This window comes from Poecilia reticulata, linkage group LG14, assembly GCF_000633615.1.
Source record: "Poecilia reticulata strain Guanapo linkage group LG14, Guppy_female_1.0+MT, whole genome shotgun sequence".
NCBI lineage: Eukaryota > Metazoa > Chordata > Actinopteri > Cyprinodontiformes > Poeciliidae > Poecilia > Poecilia reticulata.
The window spans coordinates 4,434,201-4,447,611 of NC_024344.1; the positions used below are offsets into that span (position 1 = coordinate 4,434,201).

A 13,411-nucleotide genomic window follows, 5' to 3' on the forward strand; every position below is an offset into this window, starting at 1 on the left:
TCAATATGCCAGATGTTCTGAAAATGGCAGCCTTATATTTACAGATGTCTCACCTACAACTTTCACACTGTAGGGACTGGTTGACAAAATTTGTAATTCCCACAGTCCTCCTTCTGTTTGCAGCTGCACAGTCTGAAGGTTTCCAACCGACTGATATGAAATGATTGAAGATCCAGTTGTGTTGGCAATATTTTGAATCACCCCTGAAAAGAAAAKCTCAAAATGTRTACACACTGGTTTGTAACAACAGCMAAATGTTTGAAACTAAACTAATCCACCTCAACCCAATAACAGAGTAATTTATTTACCTGAAGGACTRACGAGACTAAAATCTACAGAACTTCCTGTGATGTAAATGGTTAAGTTTTTTACTGTGTCATCAACTACAAAAGTGAAATGTTCTGATTTTCCAGGATTCCTGGATGCTTGCAGAAGGGTCACCTGCAACAATAACACTTTTAAAGGTGAAGTCTTAACGCTTCAAACATTAAAACATAAATAAATGAATGAATGAATGAATGAATAAATAAATAAATAAATAAAGCTATTCTGTACCAGAGAGGAGCTGGTGGATTCAGTTAGGATGTTGATGGCCTCCAGCAGCTGACCTTTTGTGACTTCAACAGCCTGACCTCCTGAAGCCTGAGCCAGGTCTCTGTACAGCTGACCACCTGCTCTTGACATCCGAACACTTTGTTGTTGTTGTTGGTTGTTRTCTGCTTGTCTCCGACGGCGAAGGCCAAGTACATCAGTTATCATGAAGTTCACCTGAAACACAATAAGGTGGGCAAAAACCTCATTTACTGAATCTGCGTGCAACCTGAAACSTTAGAGATGATTCTTCTTCTTTTTTTTAAAGCATCAAACTGCCTTGGGACATGCAGCTCATGTACAGACACCGGCCATTTGCAACTACGTCATTAATCATTCGAGGCGCCATGATGGACCTTGGAAATGAGGATCCGGATTCTTGAACTGAGCGTTTTCCTAAGTTGTTTTTGTCAGTTTATTCATGGCTTCTTATTGTTCAAGTCAAGCTAATTTATCYTTGAACGTACCTTTCTTTTCAWGGTTAGGGTTTGAAATACCGAAGCTGGAAATACTAGCTTAGAAACCGACCCGTACTTATTCCTTCCTGACGTGTTAATCAAATTACCGACTTTTCCTGAATTCACACCACATGATTTATTTCATCAGGTCATAAGCAGCGTTTCCTCTAAAACCGGAGCAGCCTTAAAAACGTACAATAGACGAGAAGCTAACCAGTTATTTCCATACAAGCAAGGCTACATGATGGCGGGGCATTGTTTCCATGGTTACCAAAGGTTAGACGCACCTTCACCATAACGCGATGTTTGATATCTTTYTAGATATCAAACATCGCGTTTGATTAACGTTCATAAAGCTTATGAACGTTAATCTTCTTACCTTGTAAAACGTGTTCGCTGCAAATTCGCGGAAACACCGAAGGCTGCCAGTCATTATGATTGACGGCTGCTATYCATCGCCACCGCATCTTTCCTCGCTAAGTYATAAAATAAAAAGACAAGTTTGGTTTTCACCTTGGTCTGTTTCTGCAGCCGACAGCGCAGCACTCTGTGGCCATTTTTACTGCGAAATCAACTAAATAAAAGCGATATTAGGCTACCAGATGTGCGTTTTTTGACAGTCTTGACAGAGCGCTTTGGTTGTTATGAGGTCCATCATGGCGGAGTGGGCGGAGTTTAGAAGATACTGACGTCACGTGCAAAGGATCAATTCATTAACTTGAGAAACTATTAAACATAAATATATATTAGTATGTGATATCCGCACAAATAAATAGATTGATAAATTCTAAATCATGCAGCTAAATATTTTAGAAGGAGTTTACAAGGAGTTTTAGTGCATGACCAGAGACGTACTCACCACAGACTTGGTCTGTTCTATGAGTGCTAGCACTGTGTCTTTCAGGTAGTCGTCTTTAGCTGCTGCATCCGTGAAAACGAAGATCTCCGAATTGGGAGGCGCACCAGTTAAAGCCAGCTGTATGAAGAAATTACAGAACAAGTTGTTTTGTTTTTGTTTCTCATACATAATCAGCTCTATGGTGTAAATCGGATCACCTGAAGTCCAGAAAGGCTCATTTCTGGAGCATCTCCACCTCCATTTGGTGTTAGTAAGTTGATGTAACTCTTGAAAACCTCTGGGTCTGWTGTCTGAAGCAGAGGCCCAAATTCTGTGATTTAAATAGAAGTCAATGATATGCATATTCACACCAATTTAATCCAGACAGTTGGATTTATGTTGTTTTTTTCCATTTTCCTTTATTCAGTTGGCAATACAATGACTATGAAGCATKTGAAAACAAGTGGAATAATTTCTGTCATGATTGTTTCACCGTAGTTGAAATTCAGAACACTGAAAGTGAAACTATCAGGAAGAAAATCCAGTTCAGCCCTGAACACTGGGATTCTACCTGGATCATTGAATGGAACGAGAATGTAAACGGACGGTTCGTCTTCTGTTCCCACTTTACTGTCAATAATCGATGATGTGACCGTCCTCACTGCGTCAATGTCATCCCCCATGCTTCCTGTGGTGTCCACGCAAAAACAAAGTGGTCTCCCTTTGAACAGTCCCATCATCCTGAGGTGCAACAAGCAAAATGCAGAGGCAAAGCTGCTCATTTGTTTTTTATTGTTCTATAAAGAAATTCAAGTAAAGAGAAAATAAACAACTTCCTACTGAAGGAATGCTTTGTCTCCAGCAGCACTGCGAACRTCCTCCAGCAGCTCACTGGTTGCTGCTATCGCCACGTTTGCTGCTTGGTTGTGAAGATGTCCGTGTTCAGAGTCAAACGAATCTTTGTTGATCCCACCTGTAGGCTCAATTCCTTTTGTTCGATCAAATGACCCTCCATGGCTGCATTTTCCTGCTCATCATCATGCAAATCACAAAGAATATTTAGTTGTTGACACACTTTTCAAATGTGCAACTTTTTTGTGACATTTCTTGCCACAAGTGGGCAGCAGAGTAAAGTATAACTACATTGATATACTATTTGACAACCAGATATTTACCTGCTGGTTTTGTAGAAAATGGATACAGTGAAAAATATCCCGAAGTAAGGATTTGTTCCTTTAAGATATCCTCCAAAATATTATTTCTGCAGTCCTCTCCATCACAGCTGCGGCAAGTTGGTCTCGTTATGTCTGCAGATCCACATTAGATTTAGTATATTTGAATAKAAGCACATAAATCCACACAAAGCAAAGCAACACCTTCTTTACCTGCTATTTTTCCAACATCGCCATTTGTTTTGATCAGATTGGAGTTTGGGAACGTGTTGCCTATTTCCACCCAGTTAGTGTGACTGTAGAAATCCTTCAAAACAAAACAYACTACTGCTTAATTGACTCAAAGGAAAGTATCAAGCTTTTTTGTGACTTTTCCTGCCACAAGTGGGCAGCAGAGTAAAGATAATCAACATAGACCACCTAATAATGTCAAGTGATAATTTCTCATGAGTGACAGTTTTAGGCAGTAAGAAAATAAAATGCAATATCAAGGCTGTAGCAGATATACCTGTAAGGTATGGAGTGTCTCTCCMAGAATTGATGTCGCTAAAGCAAAGTTTTGTTGCTTGTTGGAAGCCTTCACAGCTGTTAAGCCAAGTGTAATGAGAAACTGTCCTGCTGCTATGCTTTCATCATCACAGTGATGACTTGGACTCAGCACATAATCCTTGTCTACTTGGTGGTTACTTTTCTGGATCCTCTCAATGGTGTCGATGAAACTTTTGGTTGATTTTGATGCGTCACATGCAGCTGCTACAGCCCCAGCAGAGAAAGGTTGTGGCTGCACACATACACACANGGCTGCATTTTCCTGCTCATCATCATGCAAATCACAAAGAATATTTAGTTGTTGACACACTTTTCAAATGTGCAACTTTTTTGTGACATTTCTTGCCACAAGTGGGCAGCAGAGTAAAGTATAACTACATTGATATACTATTTGACAACCAGATATTTACCTGCTGGTTTTGTAGAAAATGGATACAGTGAAAAATATCCCGAAGTAAGGATTTGTTCCTTTAAGATATCCTCCAAAATATTATTTCTGCAGTCCTCTCCATCACAGCTGCGGCAAGTTGGTCTCGTTATGTCTGCAGATCCACATTAGATTTAGTATATTTGAATAKAAGCACATAAATCCACACAAAGCAAAGCAACACCTTCTTTACCTGCTATTTTTCCAACATCGCCATTTGTTTTGATCAGATTGGAGTTTGGGAACGTGTTGCCTATTTCCACCCAGTTAGTGTGACTGTAGAAATCCTTCAAAACAAAACAYACTACTGCTTAATTGACTCAAAGGAAAGTATCAAGCTTTTTTGTGACTTTTCCTGCCACAAGTGGGCAGCAGAGTAAAGATAATCAACATAGACCACCTAATAATGTCAAGTGATAATTTCTCATGAGTGACAGTTTTAGGCAGTAAGAAAATAAAATGCAATATCAAGGCTGTAGCAGATATACCTGTAAGGTATGGAGTGTCTCTCCMAGAATTGATGTCGCTAAAGCAAAGTTTTGTTGCTTGTTGGAAGCCTTCACAGCTGTTAAGCCAAGTGTAATGAGAAACTGTCCTGCTGCTATGCTTTCATCATCACAGTGATGACTTGGACTCAGCACATAATCCTTGTCTACTTGGTGGTTACTTTTCTGGATCCTCTCAATGGTGTCGATGAAACTTTTGGTTGATTTTGATGCGTCACATGCAGCTGCTACAGCCCCAGCAGAGAAAGGTTGTGGCTGCACACATACACACAAATTCAAGTGTTTCTTTTGCTTCAACAAAAGTCAATTTTAATTGAGAAAAGAGTAAAACTTAACGGTTTAATTTAAATACTTACAGGAAAAGAGAAGGTCTTTCCCTCAGACAAAGCCAGTGCACGGCACACCTGTAGAGTGACATTTAGGATTGCTCTCGCTGTGATCTCTTCATGAATCAATGAGTCTCCGTTAAAATGATTAAAAACAATATTTGATATTTTAAATCCTTCAACTCCAGTCAGCAGAAGCAGGAAACACAACACAGCCAACTTGGTCATCCCTGATCAAAAGCTCTTCCAAAGCTTATGCAGAACTTCCAAATCTTTCAAAAACCTGCGAGACATAAAATGAGTTTAGAAAAATTCMTTAACAATTTTTAGAAGCATTAATTTCAGAAATACAAGCCAAAAATATAACAGCATTTAACAAACTGTGCTGGATCAGACAGTTACAAAACTTAATCCCATTATAAAGTTATGCTTCAATAAATCATTTTATTTTAAAGTAAAGTTAAACACCAAAGTAATATTAAAAGTACTTATCTTAATGCATCTCTTTTGAACACGGTAATTGGTTTTCATTATCAATGAYTATACTTTCCCCAACAAAACTGATAATGACACAACAAAAAACTATTCCACTCATATGTATAATTAAATTMAAAACATRTATRTTAAGCTAATAACTGTCTTTATGATTCACATTTAGAMATTCTTTCAAATATTATAGATGTGATTGAAAAACTATTCACAATTGATTAAAAATTACATCTAAATATTTTCTGTACCTGATTTCCCGAGCTCTCCTGGTTGTGAMGTCCGTTTGGTGCTGAATCTTTGTCATWTCTTTCTTTTATCCTTTGTTTTTTAAAGATAGGGCTCCACCTGATTGTTTCAGCAAGGTGGAGCCTTCCAGTCAAACTCTTTGTCAATTATCTTGTTCAATCTTGTTAAAATCTTGTTCAAACCACTCAATCATTTCAAACAAAAGAACTGAAACTATATCTCAAACTATGTTTTTATGTATTTTTATGTATTTGATGTATTTTTATGTATTGTTTTTATGTTTTTATGTATTTGAATAATCAAACATCATACGTGACTGGGGTGTTTTCATAATTTAATCCGAAAGTAATTAACAAATGTCTTTAGTTTTTATGGTCAAAATTACATAAGGGTGTGTGAACCTGTTTTTGGCTTTAAGAAAGTTGTCACCTTTTAATACAAACAGTGTAAGGAGTCAAAAAGAGCTACTTTTCTGGGCTTGTTTTATGTAAACAAAGGAGATATGACCAACCCGGTTTCAGGGTTATGAAATTCTACTTCCTTTTACATTTTACATAAGCTGCTTTGAAGCTTTGTGTGGGAAGAGTGCTGAAGCATAAGTAGTTTTGCTTAAAATATKTTTTTCTGTGAAGAAAGATAATTTATCACTTTATAAATGAGTTTGTTAAAGATAATAAGCAATTTCCAAACCCATCTACCAAATAAATGTCAGGAAAATGTTTTACTGTGAATGGTTAGTGGGATGTTTTTCTAATGACCAACGATCAAATCTTGCATGTGTTGGTGTGTTTTGTTTCTCCGTGAACAAAACACACCAATACAGACAACTGTACAAACTGATGTTTGTACAGTTGTCTGTATTTCCCATCATCTAATGGCTGAGGKTTTAAAGAGCTGCAGGATGACTAGACCTTCTAATACCTTGTTGGTAGGGTGGCATTACTTGACTGTCGGGAAATGTTATCCAAACATTTCCTGACARTCAAGAACTGGCAAAACAACACCAAAGAAGTATTGTTTTGCAAATGCCTATCAAGTGAGGTGTGCTATTTCTTAACAGTTCAAGAAGGTGTGCCCTCATGCACTGACAGTTTCATGCATCAAGTCCTGCACACATATACAGATTAAACATGAACAACTTCTCTAGAAACTATTTACAAAAAGCTAAACAACAGGTGACAAACTATTTGACTTGACTTATTTAAGCATTTGTGAGGTCGGACACTGATGTTGGGTGAGATTTCCTGTTTACAGTGCTCACTACAGTATCTCTTGGGTTGAATTCAGGGTTATGTAAAGGCCTATGAAATACCTCCAAACCCATTTGACTTTGCTTGGTGAACCAATAGAAGTCTTAGAACTAGAGGGAGCCACGAACAAACAGTTCGTAGATACAGTTGAAACGACAAGTTTATGTTCACTATATAAAAGAAGACATGCTTTTTTCACACTGTCTGATGGAAAATTAAAAATCTATTTTCAGTTTTAGGTCAATTAGCATTACCTTTATTTTTTCGTATTTGCTAAATGTCAGAATAAAGACAGAGATGTTTTTAAGAACATTTTATTGGTTACCAAATACTTAAAAAGCACCTTCACCAGGACTTTTTCTTTTGTTTTTGACTTGTTAAGCACATTTTGACCAAATGGCCCTGCATGGTTTTGTAAATAATGTCAATTTAATGCAAAGTTGAACTTGTAATAGACTTTCAAGGCAACTTTTGAGCAACTKTGCATTAAGTSTCATTGTTTACCAAATGACATTTCATGACAACAGTAATAGACATTCATGAAGACTCCTTCATCTCCACAACAGTCATGTTTATGATAGTGTCATGTCAGCCTTGTCCACACCCGTCAAGCAAAGTGTTACCTATATCTTTTTAAAAACATTTTAGATAAGCTAAAGGAAAGACAAAAGAACCCAACATGTTTTCTTTTGGATCAGGATCAGGAATCTCTTATGTAGTTATAAAATCTGGCCACCCATCTGGCTAGGTTATAATTATTTCCTTTTGTTTATGCAGAGAATTTCCTTATGACTTTATAACAACATATTTCTAMATTTCCAAGCTACAAAACCTCACAGAGGCAGCWTTAGCCAACATTTACAGAGGTGAGATAAGAAACTCTTTCTCTTGGCCATTTATTTCCCCAAAGATGATTTTTTTCTACTTTATTCTGGAACTAAATATTGTAACTTTATTCAGCTTCAGCAGCTTTTTAAGGAAGCACAGAGAAAAGCTGCAGTGCACCAGACTGACTGACACAAAGAGCTGTGACTCCACCTTTATTTTTTTAGGAAATTGACGGAATTTTGTAAAAATATGTTTTATAAGAGTTATTTTTGCTCATTTTTGCTGTTCATAGCCATTAAAGTGTGTAACATCTAAGGGGGATTGGGGGAAAAATAAACAGTTTCTCTGCAGCCAAACAGGAACAGGAAAAGCTAGAGAAGACAATAAAGGTTTAATCAGTTTGCATTCTAATTAATTAATGTTCAGTGTGATAAAGTGATTAAACATTTGCCAACCAACTGGGTGAAGAATACAAATAAATATGAATCCATGACATTAATGAGACCCGTTGATGTTGTCTGTTTGCCTCTTCTGACTGACCTTGTAGTAAATGATTTATGAAGAGAGGTGAAAGGGGAGTGGAGGAGGAGCTTTTCCTCTAGCTTTTCAGTCATTGGGAACATTTTTCATTTCTTWACTTCTTTTTAGTTTCCTAAAAAGACAGACAGCTGAGCATCAGTCACCTGTGAGTCTGGGTGATGAGGAAAACTTCCCAGTGACATCTCTTGTTTTTATTCACCTATGGAGTCATACGTGTTGGATTGTTTGTTATGTTTGCTCCCATGCTCCTTGTTTTTCCTGCTGTGTTTGGGTCTGCGCTGGCCGGGGTTCTGCAGTTGGGTAAATGTGGCTGTCAGGGCTGCAGGCTGGAAGCTGTGGGTCACAACGTGCCTGATCCTGGATCTGCCGCTGCCGCACAGCGACGAGGAGCTGAAGCCACCAGAGACGTCATCAGGTCAGACCTCAGATGGACCCAGGCTCATCTGTAAACCCTCTGCACTGGCCAGGTACCTGCTGCAGCACTGTGGCTCGCTCACAAAGGCAAAACTGGCCTRCTGGCCCTGGGGTGACCCYCACCTGCAGACGGTCTCCAGCCAAGTGTGTGGAGAACATGCAGACAGCATCCAGTTCACCAGAGAGCTCCTGCTGCTGAAGGACGGGGGGGTCGTGGCTCTGGACTGGGCNTGATAAAGTGATTAAACATTTGCCAACCAACTGGGTGAAGAATACAAATAAATATGAATCCATGACATTAATGAGACCCGTTGATGTTGTCTGTTTGCCTCTTCTGACTGACCTTGTAGTAAATGATTTATGAAGAGAGGTGAAAGGGGAGTGGAGGAGGAGCTTTTCCTCTAGCTTTTCAGTCATTGGGAACATTTTTCATTTCTTWACTTCTTTTTAGTTTCCTAAAAAGACAGACAGCTGAGCATCAGTCACCTGTGAGTCTGGGTGATGAGGAAAACTTCCCAGTGACATCTCTTGTTTTTATTCACCTATGGAGTCATACGTGTTGGATTGTTTGTTATGTTTGCTCCCATGCTCCTTGTTTTTCCTGCTGTGTTTGGGTCTGCGCTGGCCGGGGTTCTGCAGTTGGGTAAATGTGGCTGTCAGGGCTGCAGGCTGGAAGCTGTGGGTCACAACGTGCCTGATCCTGGATCTGCCGCTGCCGCACAGCGACGAGGAGCTGAAGCCACCAGAGACGTCATCAGGTCAGACCTCAGATGGACCCAGGCTCATCTGTAAACCCTCTGCACTGGCCAGGTACCTGCTGCAGCACTGTGGCTCGCTCACAAAGGCAAAACTGGCCTRCTGGCCCTGGGGTGACCCYCACCTGCAGACGGTCTCCAGCCAAGTGTGTGGAGAACATGCAGACAGCATCCAGTTCACCAGAGAGCTCCTGCTGCTGAAGGACGGGGGGGTCGTGGCTCTGGACTGGGCRAACAGGARGTCGGAGGTGAAGAAGGAGCAGCAGTCAGGGAGGAAGGYGCTCGGGTGTTTCACCTCGACGCCCCCCGTCCTGCTCCTCATCCCTCAGGCCTGGGGAGGGACGACCCCCCACCTGCGGCGGCTCAGCCAGCAGGCCGCGCGGCAGGGSTTCTCTGTGGTCGTGTTTCACCATCGKGGCACAGCYGGGTCGCCCCTCACCACAGCAAGAATCTGTGAGTTTGGAGACCCGGCGGATCTGGAGCAGGTACACTTAAAAACGCTGGTTTTTCCAAGTGGGGCAGCCAGGGGGCGCTGTGCTGGGGGCCTCAGCAAGTTGGAGGGAAGATGAGAGAAAAAAATGCAAAACTAAAAGAAAAATTCTATCTCATAAATATTTTTATCTTAAATTATTCATCCTAATTTTGTTTATTTTTCAAATTTTTTTAAAAATAAAATAAGAGTTAAATTTATTTTATGATTGGCTGCCTATTAAGTTCATGAAGCATCACAAGCAGGAAGTGGAAAAGTTTCTGACAAGCAAAGCAACCCAGCTGTGGAGGATTCACCTGCAAAAAACCGTAAGAACTCTGGTAATAAAATAAAATTTGATGTGATTAATATTAAATATCACAATTTATTATCGAAAGAGAGAATTGTAATGAAAAATTGTATTATCTGATAATAAAATTTTTCGCCACAGAACTCAATGCCAACAAAAATCAGATTATATGAAGCAGAACTTGTGCTAAAAAATGTAATAGTTATTAAATAGTGAATAAAAATATGATAAAAGTTGATGTTACATCTTTTGTATCCGTGGGCTTAAAAAAGGGGTCAGAGGTTAATCCTCTATAGGTGGCATGGAATAGTTTGGGAAAATGCTTTAAAAGAGGATCAGCTGATTACATCAATTCAGTCTACTTGCAGTTTTTGCTTATATCTTATTTTGGCAAAATGTTTGAGAAATCTATCTCTTCAGCCCCTACATTATTAGACACACCCCATCTTCTGTGTTCAACATCTAGTTTATCTGTCTCCAACTCCAGTCTTTGCAGACATTTAGATGAAAACAACAAATTAAATATCTCCTCTACATGCCAACAAGTTCTGCAGAGGCCTGGTAATGAGTCAAGTTATCTGAATCAGGTATGTTGGAGACAACGATGCTCACAATGAAAAATAAACAGTTTCTCTGCAGCCAAACAGTAACAGGAAAAGCTAGARAAGACAATAAAGGTTTAATCAGTTTGCATTCTAATTAATTAATGTTCAGTGTGGTATAATTACGAATAAATTAGAGGTTAACCGTGCATTAAATCGTTGGAATAACTTTAATTAGACGGAGTCAAAAGCTTTTGTAAAACTTTTTTCTGGGTGCTTGTTCAGGTTTAACTTTTTTGTTATTTTACGTTTTATTACACAWTTAGATTAAAGTTACCTTTGTGGTTGAGTTTTTAAATGATATATTTTGTCTTGAGTTCAGACATATTTTTCTATTATATTTTTTACAGCTTACGGTATCAATGCCGTGTGTTTTCAGGCGGTGCTGTATGTCCGCAGTCGGCACCCGTCCTCCGTGTTGGTTGCGGTGAGTGAAGGATCGGGCTCCGCSGTCCTGCTGTCCTACTTGGGCGAGCGAGGTTCAAGCACCTGCCTAACAGCAGCTGCAGCCATCTCACCTGTGTTGCTGGGGCAACGGTGGTTTGAAAGCGCCATGCCGCCTCTTTACCGCTGGGGGGTGCTATTTCACAGAAAAATGCAGCTGRGCAGGTGAGAATTGTTGGCTGGCAGTGTAGCCATAAAATATACTCAAGGAAGAGTAAACAAGTATTTGGTAAAAAAAGTCTACTCAAGTACTGAGTAACTGATCAAAACATGAGTCATTTAATATTTAAATCTTTAAAATGGTATTTTAAAAACCAAAATTAAAATAATTTGCCACACTGTTACAAATCAGTTTCTTTCAATATAAAAATTATGAAACTTTAACAAAACCTGCAGGTGTGTGTCTGTTTTTGGTTAAAACAAGGTTGTTCTTTATTCAGTGAACTTACCCACAGCAATATCCAGAAATTTGACTGAAGTAAAAGAAGCAATACATCATAATAAAATTACTCAGTAACAGTAGAAAGCAGAGCATAGCAAAATACTCCTAAAACAAATTTTTTTCCCAAAACTTCACCCAACTCTGCACAAACTCCAGATTTTAGTTTTGCCATATTTGCTAAAATCTTTGCTTTTCTTCCATGCTCTCAATAGATACGTCAGTGCGCTCAGAGGAATCCTGGATGTGGATCGTGCCCTCAGATCCTCCAGCCTCAGAGATTTTGAAGAAGCTCTTTTCTGCTTTCCCACTGAGAAAGCTTCTCCATCCACMGAGAGAAACCCTGCATCTCCCTCCCTCAGGGGCCTAACGTCAGCAGCGGCCTGGGCACTGGGTGAAAGAGCCTACCCAGCAGCGGACTGGGAGAGCTACTGGGCGAGGAACGAACCTCTGAGAGATGCAGATGAGGTGGCGGTCCCAGTGCTCTGCATCTGCAGCTCTGATGATCCTCTCCTCCCTCCAGCCTCCACKCTCCCGGTTTCCCTTTTCCAGAGCAACCCTTACTTCCTGCTGGCGCTAACGGACAGAGGAGGGCACTGCGGGTTCGCCCTGGACGCCGRGCAGCAGACGGATGAAGGCAGGACAAGCAGTGAGGATGAGGATGAAGGTATCTGGAGTCATATCGCAGTGCTGGAGTTCCTAAGAGTGGCGTCTGACTTCCTGAAAGAGGCGGAAAGGGATTGGAAAAGCTGGAGAGGCCAACAGGAAGTGAACGGCGTCAGAGGCCAGAAGARCAAGATGAACGCTGCAGCGATGCCTCGTCGGAGGAGAGGCGCCATGATGAAGAGATCCAGACCCCAGCCAGCAGGGCAGAGCGGCGTGGACGATGTGGATGGAGACCCTTTCACCTGGAAGAGGTCTTACACGCGATAAGACATTTTATACGTCAGGTTTTCAAAACTAGGATAATAAATTCTTGTCCAAAAAGGTCAGTCCGGGGTCACGTTTGCCGAGTTTCTCCACCTCCTGTGTTGAAGACCAATATTTAGAAACTGCAGAAATAAACTGCAGCAGTGGAACATTTATCAGTTTATGAGACTGATAATTTTCATGAAATTGTATAAACCCAGGTGAAAAACATGTCTGCTCCTGTGTAAAGTCACTKGCAGCGAAGAAAAGTGTCAAATGTTTGACACCAAATTTTTCCCTCTTGTTTCAATCAGGATCAAGAAGTATAATTTTTATGCCAATATATTAAAAACTATAGTAAATAAAMTATAAACATGTCATAATATACAAATCCTGACATTTAWACTGAMWTTTTTGTAAAATGATGCCAACATACACACTATGCAACAGAGAAATATTAAAATTACTTTATTACAGATGATTCTTTATCCAGTAGCCCTCTTCCAACAAAAAATAGTAATTACAAACAAAATATTACATTTATCCCCTAAACTTTGCATCTGAATTACTTTTATACATTTTAAATCACTTATTTTTCATCTGAATGAATATCTAGTCTCTTCTGCTATGCAACATTCAGCTTTTTTTATTTGTAATTTTTTTTTTTGCACAAACTATACACTTTAATACAGTTTAATACAGATCTGTGGACAAGGGAGAATAAAACAGCAAGATTCACCAAATATGACAGGAAGAATAAAAGGAATACTGATAAACAGACTGTACAGAGAAGTGACCCGGCCGTCCACCGACTCTCCGCCAACAGCAGCTGCCCCCCCCTACGTCCCC

The 13,411-nt window shown here is 39.8% G+C and overlaps 2 protein-coding genes across 2 annotated transcripts; one reads left to right on the forward strand and one right to left on the reverse strand.

Moving 5' to 3' along the window:
• On the reverse strand, positions 1-5,647 carry LOC103475690 (von Willebrand factor A domain-containing protein 7-like). The gene is made up of 11 exons (XM_017308495.1): positions 4,898-5,647; positions 4,524-4,796; positions 4,229-4,322; positions 4,019-4,150; positions 2,728-2,914; positions 2,459-2,628; positions 2,106-2,218; positions 1,909-2,025; positions 556-768; positions 309-441; positions 1-203 (listed from the first exon to the last, which is right to left on the reverse strand). The coding sequence occupies exons 1-11, from the start codon at positions 5,093-5,095 to the stop codon at positions 1-3; spliced, it is 1,833 nt and encodes a 610-aa protein (XP_017163984.1). The 5' UTR covers positions 5,096-5,647.
• Positions 5,648-8,871: 3,224 nt separating this feature from the next.
• LOC103475601 (protein ABHD15) lies at positions 8,872-12,645 on the forward strand. The gene is made up of 3 exons (XM_008427382.2): positions 8,872-9,874; positions 11,150-11,379; positions 11,869-12,645. The coding sequence occupies exons 1-3, from the start codon at positions 9,179-9,181 to the stop codon at positions 12,584-12,586; spliced, it is 1,644 nt and encodes a 547-aa protein (XP_008425604.1). The 5' UTR covers positions 8,872-9,178; the 3' UTR covers positions 12,587-12,645.
• The last annotated feature ends 766 nt before the right edge of the window (positions 12,646-13,411 follow it).